Here is a 25,773-nt window from a genome sequence, read left to right as displayed (position 1 = left end):
AAACAATCATTTCTGGTGCTAATTTTGGACACACCTCTTGGGAATTTGATCGTTGTGGCGTGCCAACATAGTTTCATTATTCCAAATGCTAGCACCCACCCCCCAAAAAAAAACAAGCCTAAAGGATGATAGAAATGATATCTCTGTATCAGGCCAGGTGTTTTGTATAGCGTTACGGTGCCAACTGGTGCTTCCAGATACCCTTCTGAAGGAGGTGAGAGGAGGAGGTGCTTCTTGGAATTTCACATTACAACAAAGTGTGTGTGTGTGTGTGTGTGTGTGTGTGTGTGTGTGTGTGTGTGTGTGTGTGTGTTGGAAACATTTCAGCTGCAGGTTCAGTGCTGAAACACACCACAGGTGTGCAGGTCATTTTAATTAAACTTTCTCTTCAGGTTGTATCTGTATGGATTACAATACTATGACGGCTTCTATGGAAATCTAATTTGCTACAATAATATGTTTTGGATATTGGCGATTACTAATGGTGCAATTCATGTGTTAGCGTCGAGCTTCAGCTTGACTTTCTTTTTCTCCTTGCCCTGGAGCAGGCCTCTGCCTTGGGCGCCACTGCACATGTACACCGGCATCAACTTAAAATTGCTTGAATCAGCATCTCAGAGAGTTTTCTTTAAACTCTGCAAATTTGCTGAGTGTGTGTATCCGCCTTCATTTCAAACCCAATAACATGAGGCTAAATTGTTGCTCAGCACTGCACCCGATAAGAATAATATCCAGCACTGGAAATTATCACACACTTATTACGGTCTACATTGTGGGAGCACCTGCACTAATCTCCACCACCGAGAGGAATTACTTTTTTTTTTTCTTCTCCCCCAAAGGTAAACAAACATTAAAGTGCAACACAAGCACACAGTTCTAGATAAAGAATGAAAGACCAAGGCGCTGCTAAGGTGGCAGATAGAATAGAAGCTGGATTTCAGAGATGGAGGCGTTGTCCTCTGGACATCCAGTAATGTCAATATTGAAATGTTTGTTAAATGAAGGTGAATGAGCGTCCTCTGAGATTTAATTCTGTACCCGTGTTATTAACACTTTTGCCACTAGACTGTGCTATTGCACTCTGACACATGATCTGTGTTCATCAGTAGTATGGCTCCGTTGCAGTTTTAAGAGAACGACGGAATCATTATTGTTGAGTGTTTTACTTTTAATATTTCATAGTTGTAATTTTGTACTTTATTAGGCCACCTAGCTGCTGTGCGATTTTCCCCACTATGGTTGTTGCTCCTTTTAGCTTAGACGCTAGACAAAAGGACTGAATTGATTTGAAAAGATTACAAATCTATCATTATGCCGGATGCTCGAGCAGACGACTCTCAAATAGTTTTGAGTTTCTCAGGCCAATTTGAATAGCAGCTCGGAATATATTCAAAAGGTGCGAAAAGGTTTATGACCACTTCCCCCTAAGAATTCAAGTTCAACACCCAAATGCGAAGAAAGTGTTCGCATGCACACCTGCTTCTCAGATGCAACAACTGAAGAGTGTCTAGATGTTGACAAACGGAAATGCTGTTTATCATGAGTAGCGCAGGAAGGCAGGATGATGTGCAACTGCTTGCAAAGCACAAGTGTGGTTTTTCAGATGGTCTATTAATCAAAGGTTGAAATTAAAAAAAAAAAAAAGAAATAGATGTGATATCTGGACATCATTTTTATTATTTTAGCAGGGTTATAATTTTTTCAGTGTATTTATCAATTATTGATTCAATGAATAGATGTTACAGGGAAGTATAACTTAACTGAGAATCAGTATGTTCTGTATGTATCTGATATAAGATTAAAAAAAATAAATAAATAAATATATACAGAAAACAAAAGAGTATGATTCTTTAATCAATGACTTATAGTACCGTTTAAAATGCAATCTTGGGTAGGCAATAGCCTTAGGCAGCATGACAAAATGTTTTCTGAAAAGAGAATCTATATTTCTACGCGTTTCCTCAATGTCAAAGGGGAAGAAGAGATTGCACATTCATCGTTCATTTTTCTGAGAAAATATTCCACTACTCTAAAGAGAGGCAACACCTCTTTAAATAACCAAGAACTAGGTCCAGTTACCTACCATTCTCACTCAAGATAAATAAAACATTTACTCAATAAGAGAAAGAGAGGAAAAGGAAATTAAAATTCCATCAATGATGGACACACAAGAGACTCAAAGTAGGACAACAAAACTTTATGTGGTTTAAAAACATGCACAGCTATTGTCTATTATAGTATCATTTGTGAATTTTTTTATTTTTAATTTATTTTTATACATAATGATTTCACCATCACAGTGCGACAGGCGGGTTGGAGCTGACTGCACCGTCTCTACTCTGGCCTGGGTGGTCTGCTCAGGAAGCTGTTGAGACAGCTGGGTCGCACTGAGGCCCCTCCTCATTGTTTTGGGGAATCTGAGAGAAACAGAAAGGAAATCCACGCAGTCAACACAAAACACTCAAAATTCAATATGTACACTATCTTGGTCCGGGCAGGAAGAAAGTCGTGAGGTAACAGGATAAGCCAGCTGGAGACACAGCTCATGTTTTCGCAAATCAAAATTCTGTATATTCCGACCATATTAAGGGTTTCATTTTGAATCCATTGCATGTGTCTTTTTTTTTTTTTTTTTTTTCCCCCCCTTGTCCAGTCTGGCCATAATGACAAGCAGAAGTGTCTCTGAATGTATGATGGCTGACAGATTTTATTCTCAGAGGTAGATCTTGAGAGTGTGAGCCACATGGGTCGTTTCAGGAGCTACCTCTTCAGTGGTTTTATTATAATATTCTTGGTGACATTCTGGCCATGACCAGACTGAGGGAGGGAGAAGGAGGGATAGATTGGGGGGTGAGAAGAAAGGGGGGATTATGAGAGGGATAGAGAGAGAGGAGTAGAGGAGGCAACTGGCAACAATATACAACTATTGCGTTAAAAGAGAACAAAACAGATCGTAAATTGCACGTGTCTTATCGCTTCTTTTATCTGTGCAAATCATTGGCACACCGTGCAATGACTGCTGAATAGAGCAACAAACGCCTTCACAATTACCATCAATCATAACATGCACAATGAATTTATTCAATATGGAGATGAGGGCGCAGATAAGACGGACACCGTCACTCAAACACTTAATAAACATGCATGTGAATGCTTTGCACAGGCACCGCTAACTATTTACACTTATGCCAGGAGGATCTTTACACACCACGTCTCTGAATATGACCGCCCTCATCTGACCACTTTCTGCATTTGTCATTGTCTCCGATGATCGTCGATGCAAAGCTTTTTAACAATAAGTGCCCATTTTGCGCCCAGTGTGATTTATTGCGAGTAAGAATGCCACAGGGAAAAGTGCACAGCACCATCTGGTGTGTAAGCTTCAGTTCCACTCTTTGTTCTCTGCCCTGTAAACACACACACATCCATATAGGTACATATATACAAGTAGTGCTCAGTGTCCTCAGCGCTCGTGTTGTCATAGTTATTTTTTTCATCTGCCTCTAATTTCCTGCTTTTTCAACTCACCGTGTTTTGTCACTGAAAACAAAAGAAAACAGAGACGCTGTTGGAACACTGACACAGGAGGCACGATGGGGAAATGAATCAAGGGAACTGAAAACTGTCTTTCTTTAGCCTCTACAGCTTTCTCACATGCCCCCTCAGCTGGACTTTTGCGTATTATGTAATAATCGGTACCCTTCATTTTATAGTGCTGTCTGCATTTTTAGTACAATTTTTAGTACAGTCTAAATGCAATGGGATTGGCCGACTAGACATTCGGACTAATGCAGCTACAGCTAACATGTGTCGCTAACAAAGCTTGGCAAGTATGTGTGCAAGTGTATTTATAATACATGGCAGTATGTTTTTTTTTTCCACAGTAGTGGGTACAAGAATGACAAGCATTGTCAAAGCGCGCCAGACATATGTTTCCATCGGCGTCATCAGCGCTCATCTCTTACACCAAAGGCAGACAGGCCTCCACTGAGGCCGTGTGCGTGGGAGGTGAGGTCTTTAAGGGTCATCCAAATGTCAGTACAAGGTCCCTCTGTGAGCATGCCCTGCTCTGCAGCAGGTCCCCAGTGGCCCGCTGTCCTTCACTTCAGCGTTCCCAGGCACACACACAGTCAGAGCCATATTGTCTAGAATAATGCCCGGCGGCAAGCCGCGGTACCATTTGCACAGTCCTGGAAATGACCCCTTCACAGCGAGACTGAAACAATGAGGCCCGATGAAACACAGGGTTTGCTCCCCAACGTTAAAATCTTAAGTCCTCTTAGGAGTGTTGACAACAGAATTTCTGTTGTGGTACTGTTTTGTACAAAGGAGCGGATGGTGACAGAAGGTGTGATAATGAAACATGTGAGAACATCGTGTACTACCCACTCACGTTGAAGTTCTGAGAAGCCCAGCGTTGTGCTACAGCGAACTGAAACTTTGCTGTGAACTTGCTCATGAGACGAGATGAAAATGAGCTCAACACTTCAGGAAACGACTGTGCTGTTTCTAGGAGAAACACAAAACATTTGTTTTCTTCCAATTTTGATTTGTTTTGGGCTTTAACAAAACCTTCAAACCAAACCAGATGTGTCATCGTTTACGCTGCTCTCAGGGTCACAACAATGCCGGAGTCAGTAGTAACTGTGTCAGGGTGAGACGTTACACCCTGGACTTCACAACAACTGTTGGTCACAACAGTGTGAGCCACAACACCGACATGTCGTTCCTCCTTCATCATGAGTCAAATGGGAGAATATGCTCTCAGATGATGTTGCATTGCACACTCCTCTGACCCTTTTTCTCTGCTTTTAAAATAAACATGAACTACATTGTTGAATTGTCCCAGTCTGACCATAAAACAGAGCCAAAAACTACATATCTGTCATCGTCCACCAGAGGACTTGAGGAAACAGTGACCCGCCTCATTGTCCAAACTCTCGCGTCGAGACAGACATGCATGTGTCCGCACAGCACAGTTTAGCCGAGTCCCCTTCTTATGGAAAATAAAGTCAAATGTGTTGGCAGTCATTTCCTTCTCATCTTACCACGCCCATACAAAAGCAGAAGTTCCATTTGAGAAAAAAAAACTGACCCCGCCCCCTTCCCACTGCCTCCCTGGAGCCACTGTGTTTGAAGGCGTGATACACAGAGAACGCCGCAACCACAAAACCAAATCACCTCAGTTTGCCGGCTCAGTAGTGAGGAGGGGAGGCATCATAGACTGGAATGGGAGAAAGTTTGCCAAGTCATCATTTAAGGCGACAAAATACATTCATTTAGATCCTGTGACTATTGGTGTTTTTATTTTATTTTGTTTTTATTTTACTGTCAAGGGAATAACAGAACAAACACATCAGGCAGAAGACGGAGCAAGAACTTCAGTATGAGAAGCACGTGGAATCTCCTAACGCTGGGTGAGTTTTGCATTGCCTTGGTATGGTAGGTCATCCTTGGTTTAAGCATGTTTGTGGTTAAGGCCAGAAACCTTGCATATATATGTATATTAATTTACTTTTTAAATTCAAGCCTATCATAACATTCTAGATGAGCAGCAAATGTACCTCTTCTGTTTAATCAAAGTATTTCTTTAAAAAAGCAATGGCAAGACATGGAATACAAACATATCTTGGAAATATATATGTATATTTAACTAGACTGGGTAAAAATATTAAGGAGTCTTTAACTTGAAACGGAATAGTAATTTCTTTACTGTTCTTCTCACTGACTCACTCACTGGCCATATAAAACATAGTGGGAGGCCCCTAAAGCACGAACGGCAGCGTGCTGAGCATGACGGTTTAGTGTGAGGAAAGGGGCAAATAAAAAATGTGGAGAAAAGGAAGGAGAGTGATGCTGAGCGCAGCAGCTTTCCCTTAAACAAAGCACCATCTGGACCCCGCTGCACATGGAACTCTCTGTTCTTTCAGCTTTCCCACTGATATTTATGGGACATGATCTCATCGTACGGCGACAGCTACAGTTTCTGTCACCTGACACATCCAATTGCCTCTGAAGGGAAGAAATGTGAAGTAAACCAGCGCTACCAGACGCAATACTGAGTGTGAGTTTCACAACAGAGAGTTTGTTTTCATAGCGTTGCGATGGCAACGCTTTACGGTAAGGGTTTGTGAATCACCATGAGTTTGCACATGAATTACCGGTCTTATTCACTTGTTTATGACGCCTGACACAAATCACCGCAAAGTTTGAATCGTCTTGATGTATTAGTGTTTATAGGTGCACTCCGATCATCACTACCAAAGTAAAATAAAAAGGAAACGAGGAAAAATGACATTCATGAGGAGGCGACTTTTACTGTTGTTGGCAACAGCGCTGAAATTACTAAAAAACAACAAAAACATAGCAACAACAAGCTCTATTCGTCCTGCTGCCAAAAAAGTTTTATATCAGTCCAATCTGATGCCGTTCAGGCAGCCACACAGGCAGCCACACAAGACTTGTGTGGCTGTTTCCTCACACACAAGTCGACTTCCTGTGTGATATGTGTGCCATTTACATTATGGTGCAAGTGGCACTGGAACAATCTGAGGAAATGAGAGAAGATGCACCTTTGTTTGACATTTTTGTGTTTGTTTGTTAATGTGACGGCTCACTAAAATATTAAACGCTATTAAAAATATAAAAACGCAGTGAATGTGCAGTGTCGCCGTGTTCACATGTTGAAATCCTGACTGACCGCCGACCGCTTGTTTTTCAGTTGGGTACCTCTCCTTGGTGGCGGCCCAGCCGATGGTTCCCTGCCGCCGGGGGTTTTCTTTTGATTATGGAGAATGCAGTGGTACGTGAAATTATCTATTTTCAGTCCGAGAGGGGAAATGCACGATACCTCAAATGATTTTATAAATAATCTTTTTCCTACTTTCACCATAAACGCCTGTACTTTTGTTTTTCATTTTGTTTTGAATGTCTTTTAAAGAGCCTCCTTTGATGACATGTATCTGTTATCATTTCTATTATCAATCAAGATATAGACGAATGTGAAATTGATAACGATGATCCTGAACCTGGGCCGTGTGGAGAAAACAAAATCTGTTTGAACACCATCGGCAGCTTCACCTGCCAGTGTGTGGACGGTTATCGAACAAAGACCGGCGCTCTGACATTTTCTGCTGAGTCACCCGAAGGATGTGTTGGTAAGTTATCTTATACAGTATGACACTGTGTTTTGTTAGATCCCCGAAGATTACCCTCCAAGGCAAGGCAATCTAACCGGCTCTCCGTCTCTAGAGTGTCCGATCTCACCAAGCCTAAGGGATTCTCACCCTATAGGAATTGGGAGATTGTTGAGGCTGGTGTTGAGGAGATTCGCCGAGCTTCTCGCTGACTTTACTTCCGGATGCTAATCCAGCTTGCTCCGATGACACAGCCGGTCAAATAGGCCTGAATTGGTGTTATGTCAATTGGCCACGCCTATTCACAAAAGGTCTCCTCTTATGGATCCTGGCTCTTGGTAAATGCTAGGAATAATTTAATGACTAGGATGAAAGCCACGAGGATCTGTTTAATTTCAGGGACTAGAATAAATTTATAGTACCGGTAGATGTGAGACGCGCTGACTTCCTAACTTTTTACTACCATAAAAAGTCCCAAAAAGAGTGATGTCCACGCTTTGACTGTTTTTGAAAATGCTTGGCAATTGTTTTGGCAGTGATTTAAAAAAAAAAATCATATCAACTTATTTGTGGTTTAATTTATAACAATGAAATTATTGAGAAAAATCTAATTCAGAAAAATCCAAAAAGTCAAAAGGATCCGAATTCAAATGTAGTAAATAATTCTTAAAAATACATATCAATTGAAAACGAGAGAGAGTGAGGAGGATTTCTAGAGCAAGTCTTCACCAGCATGCCGTGGAGAGTGAGAGCAGCTTGGATGAGTGTTGCGCATCAGCCGCACAGCTCGAGATACCAGAGCGAGTGGAAGGTCGCCGGGATTCCTCCTGTCAGTGAGGTCGGCTCCGCACTGAGCAATCTCAGCCGGCTCGTCTCCTCCAAGTCGGCAGAGTGAGCAAAACCAAAGGAGAACTTCTGAAGAGCAAATTATACTCCTTGGTTTTTGGAAAAGGGTTAATCCTCTTTTGGGGCAGAGTCCGGCATTAATAATTCAAGAAGTTTTCTTCCATCAATGTGCAGTTCGCTCACTAAACATTGTGTTTTCTCCCCCTTTGACTCATCTCTTGACCCATCTCCCTTGAAACTTTGGAAGATTTTACCTTTTTCAGTGACCAACATGCAGATCATTCGGCCTTCTCTCCCGTCCTGGCCTTGCGTGGTCTTTGCATCCTACTCCTCCTCTGTCCCACCACAGACACTCATTATTAGTACACACACTTCTCATAAACACTCATGATTTTTATGCTATCAATTACGCACTTGTAATCACACATTGCCCTTTCACATACATTCGCTGGGATATTTGTGCACAGAGGAGGCCTTATCTCGCTCCCTCTTTTGATGCACTGTTTGAGGCCCTTATTTTCCATTCTAAGTTTAAATATCAATCTTTCACAAATCAATATAAAACAGTGGTCCCCAACCTTTTTTTTGTTGTTGTTGGGGACCATTCAGCTCACTTGACAGTTTTTTACCACTTTTATTTATCTAATGGAGTTTTGTCTCTATCCTTTCCTTCAAGATATTGATGAGTGTTCAGAGAACGAGGGCTTGTGCGGGGATAATGCTACTTGCAGTAACATAAGTCCACAATACTCCTGCTTTTGCAACGAAGGATTTCTCTCCCTCAGTTAATCCTCCCACGCACTCTGCCTTGTCATCACTAGATGTGAACGAATGCAAAGAGCACGACACGTGTGGTGCGAACGCAACCTGCTTCAACACAAATGGAAGCTATTATTGCACCTGCAATTCTGGATTTGCCCTGAAATCAGGCGCGTCCAGCTTCACTGGGACTGATGAGCGATGTGAAGGTAAGGGCAACACGAATGAGATAAAAAACAAAAAACTGTCTTCACACTTTTGGATCTTTGGTTTTGCTTCTTGTTTTTTGTTTTTCACCGCTCTTGTAATGACTCTCGCCTGGAGGGACGGTGGTGGACTGACAAACACATGTATCCCCCACCGATTTGTTTCCTTCGCAGACATATGTTCGATCAATAAGACAATCTGTGGAAACAGAACCTGCCACCCCACACCTAACGGCCACCTGTGTGCATGTCACAAAGGCTTCACAAACTATTTCGACCAAGGGGCCAAATGCATAAGTGAGTACACAGTGCCACAACTTTTTTTTCGAAGCACCCGTTAATGCTGGTTTTTAGAAAAACTCCAACAATATAAATCCATGAGGACAATAATTAATAACAAAAACTCTCTCTCCTCAGCTTTAGACTGTGATGTTTTTGTGGATCATGGGAAGGAGGTATAGCCACGCCTGCAACATTGCAATATGAAGTTTCAATCAGATGACTTTTTAATCTAACCTAACAATATTTTCTCCCAGGAATTTCCTGCGGGACACGAATTTGCGTCGCTGTTGAAAAAAAGCTGCCAGAATCTTTCAGAAACTGGCATTTCATCCAATGTGGATGGATACGACATACTGGAGGTACGACTGCAGTTCACTGACATGCAATTGACTTTGAGAGAGGCTGCAACTCAGCAGCCAAGAGAAACAGGAAGTCCCTCACCACCACCCCTGATCACATGGTGTTCAGATGCCTGTGCACTCTCAGTGAAATGTTTATGTTGACCCGCAGTGCTGTGCGGCCCGACAGTCCGCGTCAGTCAGTCTGACTCCGTCTCCCTTTTCCCAACACATATAGAGACTGTTGTTAATCGTTGACAAGCTCTTGTCCAGTGGAATCGTGGGGAATAACAGGAAAGTATCCGCATTTCTGGCCATGATGGAAAGCGCTCTGGGGCTTGTCAGCCCTTTGATAACACCTCCCGGAACAGATAGATTCTCCAATCTCACAGGTTTGATATTGATTAAAATACACAGTTTTTCTTTGCAGTCTGATTTTATCTTTCATGGAAGAGGCAGTGCAGTTCAGTTACGTCTCTGGCACTGATGCATGCCTTAAAGAAACTCTCTTTGTATGGTTTTAGAACTGAATGTACTGGTGCATCGAGGTCATTTCCCTGACGGACCTGTGACGTTTTCGTCTAGCAAAGCCAAACTGGGCATCAACATGGAGACGGCAGCTGGCTCGCCCTCCTCTTATCCTGGTACCCGCCTTGTTCAAAAATGTCACATCCATCGACCATCTAATGTAGATACATTTAAAGTCTAATGTCGATCCAATTTTCTTTTCACCTCCTCCCATTCGTGAAAGGTTTTGCCACCGTGTCCATGCTGAGCTACTCCAACCTGGAGAAATTAGCAGACGGCTACTTCAGCGCGATGGAGCCGCAGGAAGGACACACCTTCAAAATCAACTCGAGAGTCGTGACCGTCAGCGTCAGCAACAGGAACACGAGTCACCTCGACCAACCGGTCAACCTGACTTTTGACCACCTGGAGCAGGTAGCGGATATTTTGCACAATGTGATTGCTTTATGGGGTAACATTTACCCAAAACATAGACAGAGGTGTGACGATACGAAAGACAAGTAAATTGCAGCTATTTCAAGTCCGCTGTTGCGCAATTCAATGTAAAAGTGGATCATATTTCAGTGGGAGGTTATTATGGAGTTCGTCGGCTTCCAGGTCACTGATCAATGCGTTGTCAGTATAAAGAAAAATACATTTATAGAAAATAATATTAGTTATGTTATTGTTATTAAAAGTGTAAATATATGTATGTGACAATCAATGTATTGTTTTTGTATTTTCATACTTTTTACTTAAATACATTTCCGCACCTGTGCTTTCTAACTTTGACTTCGGTAAAGGAGTTGAATCAGTGCTTTTTTTTACACAAGTATCTGTACTTTTACTTAAGTACACAACGTGAATACTTTTGCCTCCTCTGAAAATAACAATGGATTGTGTTTTTGTGTTTTCCAGTCAGCTGGGTTGAACCACACCTGTGTTTTCTGGGATTCTTCAAAGGACGGAGGTTCCTGGTCGCCTCGCGGCTGCACCATGAAGGATTCCTCCCCAAAACGCACCCTATGTTCCTGCAACCACCTGAGCAGCTTTGCGGTGCTCATGTCGCTTTATGAGATGGAGGTGAGAGCAGAGCCGTGACCTCACAGCTTAGATGCTGCCGTTTGTTTTGTGCTTCTTTTTTTTTTCCTGACCTTCAGAGTGACTCTTCTCTGTGAACAGGACAAGTTTGACTTGCAGCTGATGACCTGGGTGGGTCTGTCCCTCTCGCTGGTCTGCCTCTTCCTCTGCATCCTGACCTTCTCCATGATCCGCTCCATCAAGGGTCCGAGGACAACAATCCACCTGCACCTGTCCATCAGCCTCTTTGTGGCCCTCCTCATCTTCCTCACGTGCATCTCTCGCACAGAGAACAAGGTAAAATGCCTCTGCGGCCTGCTGCAGCGAGATGAGCCCATGAGTGCTGCAATTTTTTCCGACACCTGGTGAATTCAGTGAAAAAACTTTGAGCGCAGCTGCTGAATGATTTATGTGGGTGCTGAGAATTATAAACAATTCAGTGAGTTTTTTGTTTCTCCTTTTTTTATTATTTCTTTCAACACCCTTTCTCCCACCCTCTCTGTCTCTGGTGCACTAGGTCGGCTGTGCAGTGATCGCAAGCCTGCTGCATTTTTCCTTCCTGGCAGCGTTTTGCTGGATGTGTCTGGAGGGCGTACAACTCTTCAGGATGGTTGTCTTGGTCTTCAACACCAACTTTAAAACTCTTTACATGATGATTGGCGGATATGGGGTCCCGGCCGTGATTGTGGCTGTCTCTTTATCGGTCAAGCCAGAGGAATATGGTACCGACAGATAGTAAGTTTAGTCTTCTGATGAAGATCTTCAAAGACATTTTTTTAATAAATCATTAGCGATGTTAAAATTGTAATTATGTATTTCAGTTGCTGGTTAAGTCCAAAACTCATTTTGAGTTTCTATGGCCCAGTCTGTGTTATGCTCGTTGTGAGTAACCTTGTTAAGGCATCAAAATATATTTTATTTCTTATTGAAAGAAATGCAGTGTCCTCAACTAATCGCTGATGCTTGATGTCTTGCAGATTAATATTTTCTTTTTTCTCATCACTGTGTGGAAGTTGGCACAGAAGTTTGCGAGTTTAAACCCTGACTTGGACAAACTGCAGAAAATAAAGTGAGCGAACAGCAACACCAGATGCAACACTTGTGAGGGTGTAATTAGCTAATGGTTATGTTTTCTCCTAGAACTCAAGTTAACGGTTTTTTTTCGTGTCTCTGTTGCCATCTGCAGGACATTCACCATTACTGCAGTGGCCCAGCTGTGTGTTCTCGGTATCACGTGGATATTTGGCTGTTTCCAGTTTGACGACAGGACATTGATAATGACTTACTTGTTCACCATCTCTGGCTGCCTTCAGGGAGTGATGATGTTTGTCTTCCACTGTCTGTTTTCGAAACAAGTGGGTCACGGCAAAAAAAAAAAATCAGCATTTCGTGCTGGCATGTTTGCGGTGAAGTCTAACATTGTGCCATTCAACGTGTCTTGACCTCAGGTGAGAGAGGAGTATGGAAATATCTTCTCCAAATTATGTACACCCAGCAAGAAGAAGTACTCAGAATTCGGTTCACTCTCGAGCAAACCACAGGTAAGCGTTCACTGTACAACTTGAGTACTTCTTGTGCGTCGTCAACAAGGTGACTCAAAATGCAACATATGCAATAATATTCTGCATTAAATATATGATGGAGAAGTTTCCTGATTTAAACTAATTTCTATAAATGAATCAGCGTACATTTAAACTTGAACGATGGTTGAACTGCTACAATTATATGATACATAACTCAGCATGGGATAACTCAAGTGGTCCACTCACAAAATATCTTTTCTTTTTTTTTTTTAAATCACATGACATCAAAGATGTTTGATTGTGCAAAGCTAGCACCTCAGGTTTTTTGTTTTTTTTATGTGTGGTGATGAGAGCTTTATAGATGAAAAGTTATATGTATTGGATGCTGTTCACAGAGCCAAATTACACCAGTAGCGTCAAGTGTCTGCCATGACAAATCTTGTTCTAATTGCTTTGTATTTGGGTGTGGTGGCTTGCAGGCATCCAAAAGCACACAGGACACAGGAGAGTCTCACATCTGAGGAGTTCAATAGTAACACGGGAGCAAGAGTTTACTGTACGAAAATGCTGTCGCATCCTTTCATTTCATTTCATTTTGACCTTTTTAAGCTAAGCCTACTGAACTGCTGCTTGAATAAATATATTTAAAATGAATTTTGACAAATAAAGATAAACAGTTAAATTATAGCATTAATTAAAGAAAGAACTACTCAGTATTTTAAATGTTTTTTGAAAAATGAAAGTTTAGTTGCTGTGATTATTTTTCAGCTATTTTAGTAGAAGAATTTATCAAGAAGGAAAATAATGTCTCTTCTCAAGTCAAGATATTGTTTTTAGTCCGTTTTTGTGTAAGGGTGGGGAAAATAATGATATTGAAATAGAAAATATCAAAACGGCTGATGAAATTGTCGTGTCCTGCAATGGTGCATCTTAAATGGATTAGTGTATCTCTCAGGTACTTTATAGGATTTAAAGACAATCAATAAGGTAATTATTTTTTAAGGTTGTCAATATGAAATTTGAATTGACATTATGTAAATATAACCAACAAATAAGGACAGATGTTTGGAATGTTTGTGAACAATATTGCTGGGCAATTCTCTCCATTCTTGATCTCTGCAGTGTGTTTATTGTATTATCTATGTGATAATTGTTGCTCTGCACTTTGTTTTTGTATCAAATGTACACACACATATAATATATATACATAGTTACTGCTTTAAAATAAATGATTTTCCTATGAGCCTCAGTTTTATTTTTCAGTTCATTTCAAACAGAAACCCATGAGTTACTCCTCCTGCCCTATGAGTGAAAGAGTCAAGTTAAAACATTGACAAATCATACCATCTCCTTTATCTTTTTACCTTCCGTGGTGCTGGAAATCTAACCACAGGTTATGCCGTGAGAAATTCACTTTTTACCGTTTCACATTTTGATAAGAGCTTGAGGCAAACGACCATTACTGAGTACACTCTGATATGTTGTTGCGTAACTGCAAGTAGGAGATAATCATCAAAAGACCAGAGCGGCACAATTACACCATAGCCAGTTTGAGTAAATTACATTAAATTAAGTTGGTGACAAATTTCTTTTTCTGCGGTTTGACTTTTAAAAGTGCACAACATTAGTATAAATTAAATACAAAGCAGTGCTGGAATTAGTGCAGAAGATCAACAGGGGAGACCAAGAAGATATGGAAGCGGAAGGCGGAGCGTAAAATTTTAAACCACTATCTGCAGATAAAATAGCTGTCAAGCCTCTGCGAAGGAGGGGGGAAAGGAGAGAGGGATCCTCTGCCCTTTCCAGGAAAGGTGAAAGAAGAACATGACTCAGTGTTTGGAGCTCCTTATTTGAAGATGTTACAAATGGTAGTCAAGTTTTAAGGCATTTGATCTTTTTATCCGGACACAACGAAAGAAATCCAGACACAGTCGACTGAAGGTATGTGTTATCTATTATTCATCGCCACTTCACAGTAATTTGCTGTGCAGGAAGCACACTTTGGACTTCCCGCTGTATTAATGAATACTTTCAAGATGGACAAAAAATGTAGGTCTTGTCAGAATTGTGGAAATTTTTTTGATATCATCGATTCATTCCACTGCTGTTCTCAGTGAAGGTTGTGATGATATAAAAAGAGATTAAAATAAAATAATACAGATGTTCCCTTTTGTGTTTTTCATGGCACGTAATCAGAAAGATTTTATTATCAGTCTGCTTGAATGACTAATGTAAGCCAGTAGTACATGTTTTCAAGATTAAAAAAGACACCATGAAATGTCCATGAAACTGCAGTGAAACGTTGTGATCTTGTGAAACTGTTTTTCACTTGGTTAAATGTTTTTTTTTGTTTGTTTGTTTGTTTGTTTGTTTGTTTACAAACTGAAGTATTTTAACCGTTTATTCTCTGTAGGATTCATCAAACATGAAGACTCCGGCCATGCTCATGACTGCATTTCCTGCCTCTTCAGTGCCGTTCAAACTGCATTTCAATATAAACACCACAGAGCGGCCCCACACCCCCACTCAAGCATTTGGTTTTGGGATGACATGCTTCACTCTGATATTTGGAGCCGTTTCCAACCTTGTAGCTCTTGGAATTTTGGCCCGTTTAAAACATAGCCGCCGCCAATCAAAAGTTTCCTTCTGGCTGCTCACTGTGGTCTTGCTTTTGACTGACCTTGGAGGTCACGTGATCCTAGGTGCTTTTGCCCTTTACATGCACATCTGTTTGTATTTTAAGAAACAAGTTTGGGAGCCCAGCAAGCGACTATGTGATATCTTTGGAGCAAGTATGGTGTTCTTTGGGTTATACCCTTTGTTTTTGGGTGGTGCCATGGCTGTGGAGCGCTGCGTGGCCATCACTAAGCCCTTTATCCACGATTCAAAAATCTCACTAAGCCGTGTGCGCCGCGTTGTGGCACTATTGTTCTTCATTGCACTTATTATGGCAGTTCTACCGCTTTGTGCCGTAGGGACTTACACCACTCAGAACTCTGGGACTTGGTGTTTTCTGCCCGTCCACGGTCCCCAATCTACAGCTGACAGCATCCTGGTACTGGCCTTCTCATGTCTGGGCCTCACTGCACTTATTCTGTCGCTGTTATGCAACATCCTGAGTGGTCTGGCGTTGCTGCAGGCCAGAATGAGGACTCAAAGTGTCATTACCAGATCAGTAGGTTTCCTTCCTCGTCGCACATCGTCTACATCAACTTCCTCCTTGTTTTGTTCGTTGGATGTGGAAATGATGGCACAACTGGCAGCAATCACAGTGATTTTCTGCATATGCTGGAGCCCTTTCCTTGTGAGTACAGCTCCGATAGATGGCAGGTTTTGTTCGTTCGTCTTTTCTTTTTAAATAAGGTTTTCATTTGAGTACTAACGACCACAATATCTTTATTTTATTGTAGATTTACATCTTTTGGACTCAGTTCCATCAGAGTCTGATCCCCGCCACCCATGAGAAGGACGATTTTGCTCTTCTAAGTGTCCGTATGGCCTCCTGGAACCAGATCTTGGACCCATGGGTTTATATTCTGCTGAGAAGAGTGGTTTTCTACAGAGTTTTTTCCTCCTTCAACACACAGAGAACTGCTGCGGCTCCCAAGTGAATCATGCTCTAAATGCTGTTCTTATTGACTGCGAAACTCTGACGTATATCTGAATGCCAATAATATATACTGTACATACATATATATATTTTTAAAATCTAATTCCCCAGAGAATGTGTGCATAAAAAACTACATCTTTAGCACTGTGTGCAGTTGACAGTTCCCGGTGCCAGGATCCACAACGGCCACAAGCTACTTCTGGTGGAGCCGACGGGTAACGAGCAGATTGACCAATCACAGCTCAGAGTAGTCTGACAAGCATCATGAGGAACAAATGGTCGAGCAGCTTGAGGGACCGCACAACCGAAATGGGCAGGGCTTCTTCAGGAATGACTCTTCAATATGGAGTTTAGAAACTAGCTTGATTGTCATTGCATTTTATCGCTGGAATCTAGATAACAAGTTGCCATCGTTCTATATGAACGGCAGTGTTAGAAAAAAATATTATTTTTTTTGCCAACGTTCGACGTAGCCGGCCGTTCCTGAAACACACCGTCTCAACGTAAACAGTTTGTTAGCAGCAAGCGGCGTTGACGAGCGGCGAACTTGTGCCGTAACACCCTCCAACTCCAGAATTACGTAAACTTTATTCATTCACTTCCATTCGAGCGGGTCAAACCGTCATCAGAGGCACCGACTGGATTCCGCGAGTGGTACGGAGAAAGTTACGACAAACAAGTTGGGTTGACCGGCGGGGTTACCGGGTGAAAGGTGGTCGTCTGTTGAAGGTAAGTTGGTTGTTGTATGTGTTCATTTGTTTTGAGGGAACGTGTTTGGTTACGCGTCCGGAGGCTATCTGTTTCGTACTTTAAGTAAATTGTCGTGTGAATCAAAATTTTAAACCCGCTCGGAGCGTTGCACGTGCTGTTCTAGCTGTTTTACCCAAACAGTTTCCTGTTTGCGCCGCACTTGTGTGCAGCTGTGTGTCGCACAGTAGTCGGGTTGACTAAATAAAAGTATGAAAGTTTCTCTCTCTCTCTCTCTTTCTCCCTCACTCTCTGAAGCCTTGTTTTCTTTCATCTCGAAGAATGCGCAATGTCGCGAGTGTTTCAGCCTCTCTGGGGTCCATGGGACTGCTGCGTTTCTTTGGGGTGTCCTGGTCCTGGAGCCTGGCTGCAGGCCTTGGGGTGTATCTGGGTACAAGAACCTGGAAATACTTCTACGTCGCAGCACGGACCGCAAAAAGAGACCTCACGTAAAATGATATTTGCGTCCCAACAAAAAAAAAATGTTGCCTTGCTTGTTGGTCTATCTCATCCCTAACTGTCCTTCTCTGACCTCCACCAAGTGGCCTGTATGTGCTGGTGAGAGTGAAGCTGGCACTGTGGCGCTACATGCGAAATGAGGCCAACATCCCCTCCATCTTCGCCCAGACAGTGAAGCTCCACCCGCACAAACCAGCACTGATCTACGAAGCTACGGGAGAAACCTGGACCTTCACGCAGCTGGATGAGATTTCGAATGCCGTCGCCCACTGGGCAAGAGGTCAGGGTTGGGTGTCGGGCGACGTGGTGGCCCTCTTCATGGAGAGCCGGCCGCTGCAGGTGGCACTTTGGTTGGGCTTCTCCAAGGTCGGCGTGGAGGCCGCGCTCATCAACTTCAACCTCCGCAATGATTCCCTGCTACACTGCATTGGGGTGTCGGGATCCAGGGCTATTGTGTTTGGAGCAGAGCTGGCTGATGGTAAGATACGCTTCAACGTGTGAAAGCTAGTCAAGGCAATTGTGTCAATTTGAACTTTTTAAATGAACGGAGAGGCACATCACAGATCTGAACAGTTTATTCAGCTTTATTATAATATTGTTCCTTCACCTTGTTATCTTACTGGCCTTCCTCAGCACTTGATCAGACCTGAACCAACTCCCTCTCACTTCATCTCACTCTCATCCCTCCAACTGAATCACAGCCATGCTGGAGATCACCGCCTCCTTCAGTCATTCCATGGCAAAGTTCTCTACAGGAGACATCAGTCAACAACATCTGACTGCTCTGGGTGCACAGTCGCTGGACCAAGTTCTTGCTTCTGCACCAAGACATCCCCCTCCACCTTACACTCCTCGCAAAGGCATGAATGGTGCGTACCTGTACTCGCAACAACGTTTTGAAAACGCACTTAAAGACTCTCAAAAAGTTGCACGCATCCTTAATCTATTGACTCATAAATGAAATGTGTTTCTACTGCAGACCGCCTATTTTATATTTACACCTCCGGAACCACAGGACTGCCAAAGGCTGCCATCGTGGTGCACAGTCGGTAAGAGTCTCTCCCACTGATAAACTTACTTCACTCTCCAGAGATCAGGTGGTTACTGCAGAGCTGGTGTGTGACTGTCTTTGACTAGTTTCTTTGTTCTGTCAAAAGTTATTACAGAATTGCTGCTTTTGGGTATTTTGCCTTTCGCATGCGCCCCAATGACATCATCTACGACTGCCTGCCCCTCTACCACTCAGCAGGTGTGTGTCGGTCAACGACAACTCTCTACAAAGTTTCACAGTTTACCACTAACTGCTTAAGTTACTGAAATATCAGCTGCCTCTTCCGACCAGGTAACATCATGGGAGTTGGTCAGTGTTTGATCCATGGACTTACTGTAGTTGTGAAGAAAAAATTCTCTGCCAGCCGCTTCTGGGAAGATTGCATTAAGTACAACTGCACTGTAAGTGCTCGTGCATGGAAGAGCCATATATTTTAAAACATTCACGTTGAACATTAACTGTTATAATGATAAGACTGCTCTGCTCTGCTACTGTTCTAGATTGTGCAGTATATTGGGGAAATTTGCCGTTACCTTCTCTCCCAGCCGGTACGTCCATCAGAAAAGGGCCATAAAGTCCGGCTAGCAGTAGGAAATGGTTTACGCCCCAGCGTGTGGGAGGCCTTCACGCAACGCTTCCAGGTCGCACAGATCGGCGAGTTTTATGGAGCGACTGAGTGCAACTGTAGCATTGCCAATATGGATGGAAAGGTCGGACATCGCCGCTAGTTGCTCGACTGAAAAAGTGCCGTGTGAATCGGAATAAAGCTGATTGTGTCCGGTCAGGTCGGAGCCTGTGGATTCAACAGCCGCATCCTGCCAAACGTCTACCCGATCCGTCTGGTGAGGGTCGACGAGGACAGCATGGAGCTCGTTCGCAACAGCCAAGGCCTCTGTGTGCCATGCAACCCTGGTAAGAGGAAATGAATCGGACAGTAGTAACTAGGCGTAGGTGTGGGCAGGTGCACTTCATTGAGATCCGTTTTGTCTTGAAGGGGAGCCAGGACTTCTGGTGGGCCGGATCAACCAGCAGGACCCCTTACGACGTTTTGATGGATACGCCAACCAGGATGCCACCAGGAAAAAGATAGCGCACAATGTCTTCAAGAGAAATGACTCTGCGTACATATCAGGTTATTTATCCTTTTTGCATGGTGTATAATGTTGTACATGTAATAGCACAATGCTTCAGGGAGAATTATCTATATGTTTTAATGACACGGGTTGCCCTTTTGCAAAGTAGCGTGAGCGTGTGCTATGTACACTTCAGGTGACGTGCTGGTGATGGACGACTTTGGCTACATGTACTTCCGTGACCGCGGCGGGGACACATTCCGCTGGAAAGGAGAAAATGTCTCCACCACTGAGGTGGAGGGAATCCTCAGCAGCCTCCTGGAGCAGACCGACGTCGCTGTGTACGGCGTGTCGGTGCCAGGTGATACTGAACTACTGGTTTTGTCTTGTTTTAAACCGTTTAATGTAACTTGCTCTTGGCTATATTCACTGCTTGGTCATACTTATCTGTTTGGGAATATTTATCTATATAATGTATATGTGTGATCGCAGGTGTGGAAGGCAAAGCAGGCATGGCCGCTGTGGCAGACTCTACCGGCAGCTTTGACCACGTCAGCTTTTTGCAGAAAATCCAGCGAGCTCTTCCTCCATACGCCCGTCCTGTTTTCTTGCGCATCTCCCCACATGTAGACACCACAGGTAAACTTCAACAGTATCTGCTTTGCAAAGTGTCATTGGTTGGAGGCAGCACTTATGAGGACACGGCTTAACAATCGCTCCAAACTGTTTTATTTGCCTTCAGGTACATTTAAAATCCAGAAAACCAGACTGCAAAGGGAGGGATATGACCCGCGCCTCACGAATGATCAGATCTACTTCTTGAATGCCAGAGCTTCTCGATATGAAGCTGTAGACGAGGAGCTCTTCAACGCGGTCGCGGACGGAAGGATGTCTTTGTGACACGGAGGCCTCAGCAGGCAGGTCCAGGGGCCTCTTTTAAACAGATGCCCGTTCACCGAGGGCGCACGATTGAAGCGTCGAGGGTCGTGGTACACCAGCGTCCTTGATTTTGATCGTCAGGGAAAAGCTGAGAATGACTACTCACATAGACGTAGAGCACTGTTGCAGATGCTGCTTTAACTCTGTATAGGTCACAGTCAGGCGATAACAGGAGGGATTAATTCCCTTTTTAACACACCCTCTTAATATTTGAATAAACACCTCAAGAAGCCTTAAGGCAGGACTGCACAAAGAGTGGGCATCTTGCCCACCGTGTTACTTGCATAAATGTTGGGATTGCAAGAGGCCCAACTATTTCAAACTCTGTTACAGGGTTCTATGAAGACCTATTCTGAAATATATTGCAAAGTGAAGAACAGCCTGAGTTGATTATACTTGAGGTCAAACCTGTATAGTTATTTTTGTGTGTTGGGACTGAAATGACCACTTCTGAATATGCAGCACATGTGGCAACTAGATCAAACACTAATTGTTTAACGCAGCAGAAAAATTGATCTTTTTATTTTGAATATTTGAACCTATGAACAAAGGTGGCATTTGTTTTGATTCTTCGCAGAGGTTGTTACTGTGTGCCTTATAGAAAAGTTCACATCTGTGTTGGAAACGTTTAATTCTCTTCTTTTCTTTTTTTTTTTGAAAAAGTGCTCAAAAGTTTGGGGGAAATCACAGACGCTATTTTGTGTCATGCAGCACTGAGTCCTAAACAATGATTATTTCATGTAACAAATCCTATCCATCTAGTAATATATAGTTGTTGAAATTTTATGAAACTATTTTTCGAATTCAGATCTTACCGACTACCTTTTTGTCGTAACCAAAATTAAAAAGGAAAAAAAAAAGTAAAACATGACAATGTCGTAACCCTCATTTTAAATAAATGAATTACCATCCGCTTTCATGGAAATGTAGTCCTTTTAATTCTTCTCAGTAATGCTTATCACACTTCATTTCTGTCACTGGGTTTTATCTAGCGGTCCACTGACAAGGATATCCTGGTGGGGAGGATTTTCAGTGGATGCTCTTTGCAGGCAGTGCAAAAGTAGGGGAACGCCCGGGGTGTGATGAGGTCGGCGAAGGTGTAGAGCGGCGTCCTCTCCCCCGAGTCGTAAAACGCCACCTTGCCCCGGTCCATGTCCAGAACGATGCGGATGACTTGGGGATGCTTGGTCATGTTTAGCGGCTCCCACGGCGCCGTGCAGGCCTTGTGCTCGCCGTTGCGGAACCTGATGCACCAGAATCCTTCGGCCGGCGTCAGCACGTGCTTGCCCTTCCTGTTGATGGACTCGCTGGCCACGCCCACCACCCAGTACGTGTTGTCTTTCACCTCCACCTCCCAGCTGTGACGTCCGGAGGTGTAGCCCTCGACCGCCAGCATCTCGGCGCTGATGTCGAAGCGCTCCGGGTTGTCCGGCAGCTTGAAGATCTGGCTGCTGTTCTGCACCAGGGTGAGGTCCTCTGAGAGGAGGAAGCAGCTTGCCGCAGTGTTTGGATCCAGGATCACAGGGTCTTATGTGGGGAGGGAACGTGGTAAGTGTTACAATAAGGCAGGTTAATGAGGGGGAAAAAATGACTGTTTCTTTTTCTTTTACTCACTATATTTTACAAAACTCTTCATCTTCTCCCACACTTTATATCTTAAAGATCCCAAGTGATTGGCTACATCAATCAAAGAATCGGAACTGATTTCTGGAGTGGGGGGTTTTTGCCAGGTCCTAAGAAGAAGAAACAGATTTCACAACTTTGTTGAGAATTTTAACAATATTTGCTTCACTTTACTTGCAGATCAACACTTACCTCCTGATAGTTTCCTTGTAATTCTGAAAACATGATCGAAAAGGAAACCTGATGTTAGTGACTTGCCAATCAGGCAGTTTCTCCTTTAAATCTCTTGAGGCAAACAGATCGGTGTACCTTGAGAAACGTTACATCTTGAGCTCTCATCTCCTGCTCCACGTCTCGGACGGTGTGCGAAAGGGATGCGATTCTATCAGTCAGCTCTTGAATCTGCTGATGAATCACCAAATCCTTCTCGTCCCCCTCGGCCCTCAGGGCAGAGAGTCTCGCCGCCTCCTGCTCCTTCAGGAAGCTGTGGAGAACTTCAAATTCCTCCTTGATCCGTTTTTTGGTGTGCTCAGTTTGGTTCTGGGAAGAGATGCGACTGGTATGTGAACAGCGCATTCTCACGTGTGCTCCGCAAGTGTGTTGAAAGTGATGTATTGCCAGTACCTTCACGTGCTCTGCCATTTCTTCACACACCAATTTTGCCTTCTTGTACTCCTGCAACTTATCTTTCAACGGCTGCAGTGCATTCTTCAACTCCTCCTATGAAGTCAGTGGCAAAGTATCAACACCACTAAGTCCAGGGTCAGTCTGGCAGGTGGTCGGGCTTGACGGCACAATGCGGAGCTTCCAGCTGCCACGCACCATTCATAGCACCGTTCGCTACAAATGCCAACCGTGTGGCAGCATAAAAATGGAACTAAACTCTGAGGTGAAAAAAAAAACCTGTTGCCTAGCCAGAAGAAGCCTTTGCTGGGCAACGTAGTCCGTTCAAGCTTTGATCAGAGGGGACTGGGGTGGTATTCAATCAATGCAGAGGTTTGTCAATAAGTTGACTCACTTTGCGTTGACGGGTTGTGGAGGACGGGAGCTGAATGAACACTGTGTCACAGAAATCTCTGCAGGAGTCGAGTTTCAGTCCTCTCGGGACGGCAGCGGCGACAGCAGACCAAAAATATGGTTCTATAATTAGAATGATAATAAACTCTGCCTATTACCTCCTGTGTATATCAACATTTAAGCAAAGGAGCTAAGTGGAAAATAATGGAAGGAGTCAAAGAACAATAAACTTTTTCATAGTGGTTTTGAAGCTACATCAAGTGTCACGTCTCATTCACAAAATTGCAGCTGCCTTCATTTTTGTGTATTGTCAGCCCTGAAATTTGGGATCTAACCGAGTAAACAGTCTTCCAGATTAAACCTGAGTGGGTATTCTATTCAAGGACTCAATCGATTTGGCATCCAAACAATGTGATAGATTCAGTTGTTCTTTCTTTCTTTGACCGTGAGGGTAAGAAAGTGTCAGTGACTGAAGAAGCAGCGGGTATCCAGTGAAGAGGCTGCAGCTCGTTGTAAACACTAGCAGTATGATATCAGTGCAAGTGGGGTGACTGACCCTGCGTGTCCTGAGAGTTGCCTACCTTACAGTCGTGAGCACCCTCCGCAATGGGATAGAGCCTGTGGCCAGTGTGCGCCGCCGCCTTCCCGCACAGACCGCAGATGGGCTCCAGGTCCTCCAGGCAGAACAGCGTGAGCTTCTCTCCGTGCTCCCTGCAAGCCATCGGCTCGTTCTTGCTCCTGTCTTTTCTGAGGGATTCGCAGGACCTCTGTAGTACAGAGTTCACCACTATTTGGTCCAAGGTGCAAGAGCTCCAGCACAGAGGGCAGTAGTGGGACTCGCCGCTGCCTTGTGCCTCCCAGCTCTGTAGCAGGCAGGCTTTACAGAACCTGTGTTTGCAAGTGATCACTATTGGCTGGCAGAGGATAAGTCCACAAATTGGACAGGAGAGGTCGTCCTCCAGCCCTGCACGTCTGCTGGACATTCTTTATCCACGGGAGGGGGGGGGGGGGGCAGCGATGACAGGCAGGCAGCCAAGGCGCCTCCCGGGCCTGTGGAGGGAAACCTCATCTTAACTCTTGAATAAGTGTTAATACCTCCGCTGCAAAAGGAGTAATCTGTGTTATGAAGAGTTGTGTCGAGCTTGCACATTGCGCATTCTCAGATACACACCAGCACCTAAGAATAAAACTTAACTGGCTCCCCAACTCAAGAGACCATCAGCGAACAGATGACAGAAAATATTAGCCTGATAGGAGGAGGAGGACCCACTGGGTGTTTGCACTGAAGATGGTCTTTTGATAAATGGTAATGCTTGTGATCACCTCTTAGTAACTTGAGGAGACTGTTGAAACGTGTAATGAAGTGAACTAAGACCGAACTAAGACTCCCAGGGAGGATATACTTAGAAGAGTAAACAATTTGCAGTGAAATTATATCTAATAAAAAAGTGCCCTCACCTGAACATAGAAACCGTCTCTGGAGTCGAGTTGAGCAGTGGGAAATGTTTCTAATTGGAGAGTCCAGTGACTTTCCAAGTAACTGTAAGTGCTACTGCAGCTGAAAATTTGTCATCAGTGCCAAACTAAAAATGTAATTTGTATCTGTGCCAGTGCAGTTACAGCAATTCACAGGCAGTGATAGCAAAGGTAAATAGACCTCTGTCCCACACACACAAACACACACTCGCAAATCAGATGATATGCATGATAGTTATTTAAAAGTTTACTGTCTCATTAAAGTCAGAAAGCTAATAGTAATAGTTAATAGTTTATCATTCAGGAAGGTTGTAGTCCTTCAACTATAGAGGATTTTTTTTTTCTTTTAAACTATTAGATTGTCATTAATATTAATTTGAATTAATATTTCTAGACTTTGGAAATGTCAAGTGTCACACATAAGCCATCTTTTTGTATTCAAATTTGCTATATGAACTAGTGAATATGCATGCCTAGCATTATTAGAAGATCAAAAGATTATTTTTATTATTATTCTGCTTACCTCAACGTTTTCTTTATCAAACACAGTGTGTGCAGGGCTGACCTTCAGACCTCAGGAAAGATCACATGCTCATGCAAAGGCCCATGGTTCTTTAGCACGAAGGACTTTCCTCAGTGAGATGTGAAGAACCACTCCAGTCAAGAGCTACAAAGGGTCACTTTTTGTAGCATGAGACCGGAGGAATGTCCGTCACATGGCAAAATGACCTCTATGTGGAGAACCTCCAGCAGCAGTGACGCGTCGCGTGCAGGCAGTAAGTCATATGTTTTTGCTGCATGTGGGGTATGCCTTGTGTTTGACTGCGCAACACCCTTGAGAAGACAAATAAGGACATGAAGCCATGTTCCGAGTTGTACCGTGAATAATCAGGCACATAAACGCTGGAAGTGATAAATCAGATCATAACAATTTTATGTGCCGCGCATGTCGTAGATGTTTCCATCTTTCGGCAATGTAGTTATCTAAATAGCTGAAAGATTTCATCAGCAGAGAGAAGTATGTTATACTTACAAATCAGAATTAAGAGCTATTGCTTTGAGAGCACTCACTGTTACTCTTATTTACTTAAAATTCATACG

At 43.4% G+C, this 25,773-nt stretch overlaps 4 protein-coding genes across 5 annotated transcripts; 3 read left to right on the top strand and 1 right to left on the bottom strand.

Annotated features, from left to right (window-relative positions):
* Positions 1-5,149: 5,149 nt before the first annotated feature.
* adgre5a (adhesion G protein-coupled receptor E5a) lies at positions 5,150-13,918 on the top strand. The gene is made up of 18 exons (XM_076038587.1): positions 5,150-5,417; positions 6,722-6,802; positions 6,990-7,157; positions 8,804-8,950; positions 9,122-9,244; positions 9,365-9,402; positions 9,484-9,588; positions 9,806-9,959; positions 10,092-10,211; positions 10,319-10,509; positions 10,993-11,157; positions 11,257-11,451; positions 11,672-11,889; positions 11,976-12,036; positions 12,132-12,223; positions 12,341-12,509; positions 12,603-12,695; positions 13,157-13,918. Exons 1-18 carry the CDS (start codon positions 5,387-5,389, stop codon positions 13,196-13,198), a joined length of 2,193 nt encoding a protein of 730 aa, XP_075894702.1. The 5' UTR covers positions 5,150-5,386; the 3' UTR covers positions 13,199-13,918.
* Positions 13,919-14,229: 311 nt separating this feature from the next.
* ptger1c (prostaglandin E receptor 1c (subtype EP1)) lies at positions 14,230-17,257 on the top strand. The gene is made up of 3 exons (XM_076038593.1): positions 14,230-14,618; positions 15,091-15,981; positions 16,088-17,257. Exons 2-3 carry the CDS (start codon positions 15,103-15,105, stop codon positions 16,286-16,288), a joined length of 1,080 nt encoding a protein of 359 aa, XP_075894708.1. The 5' UTR covers positions 14,230-14,618; positions 15,091-15,102; the 3' UTR covers positions 16,289-17,257.
* slc27a1a (solute carrier family 27 member 1a) lies at positions 16,602-21,481 on the top strand. Of its 2 annotated transcripts, none has more exons than XM_076038589.1 (13): positions 16,602-17,016; positions 17,293-17,483; positions 17,577-17,971; positions 18,195-18,362; positions 18,473-18,542; positions 18,651-18,742; positions 18,836-18,945; positions 19,045-19,254; positions 19,330-19,456; positions 19,539-19,676; positions 19,814-19,978; positions 20,110-20,256; positions 20,360-21,481. In XM_076038589.1, exons 2-13 carry the CDS (start codon positions 17,317-17,319, stop codon positions 20,515-20,517), a joined length of 1,947 nt encoding a protein of 648 aa, XP_075894704.1. In that variant the 5' UTR covers positions 16,602-17,016; positions 17,293-17,316; the 3' UTR covers positions 20,518-21,481. The 2 variants fall into 2 exon arrangements, with proteins under 2 accessions (XP_075894704.1, XP_075894703.1); XM_076038588.1 differs by having other exon boundaries at positions 16,603-17,016; positions 17,316-17,483.
* Positions 21,482-21,491: 10 nt separating this feature from the next.
* On the bottom strand, positions 21,492-25,327 carry trim35-13 (tripartite motif containing 35-13). Its single transcript, XM_076038592.1, has 7 exons — positions 25,196-25,327; positions 23,778-24,246; positions 22,804-22,899; positions 22,489-22,719; positions 22,372-22,394; positions 22,171-22,289; positions 21,492-22,083 (listed from the first exon to the last, which is right to left on the bottom strand). Exons 2-7 carry the CDS (start codon positions 24,177-24,179, stop codon positions 21,545-21,547), a joined length of 1,410 nt encoding a protein of 469 aa, XP_075894707.1. The 5' UTR covers positions 24,180-24,246; positions 25,196-25,327; the 3' UTR covers positions 21,492-21,544.
* Between the last annotated feature and the right edge of the window lie 446 nt (positions 25,328-25,773).

This window comes from Nelusetta ayraudi, unplaced genomic scaffold (assembly GCF_046127955.1).
Source record: "Nelusetta ayraudi isolate G7.1 ecotype Tasmania unplaced genomic scaffold, CSIRO-AGI_Nayr_v1 ptg000057l, whole genome shotgun sequence".
Classification (NCBI taxonomy): domain Eukaryota; kingdom Metazoa; phylum Chordata; class Actinopteri; order Tetraodontiformes; family Monacanthidae; genus Nelusetta; species Nelusetta ayraudi.
Note: the sequence above shows the minus strand (reverse complement) of the source record. Positions and strands in the feature narration are given on the sequence as shown.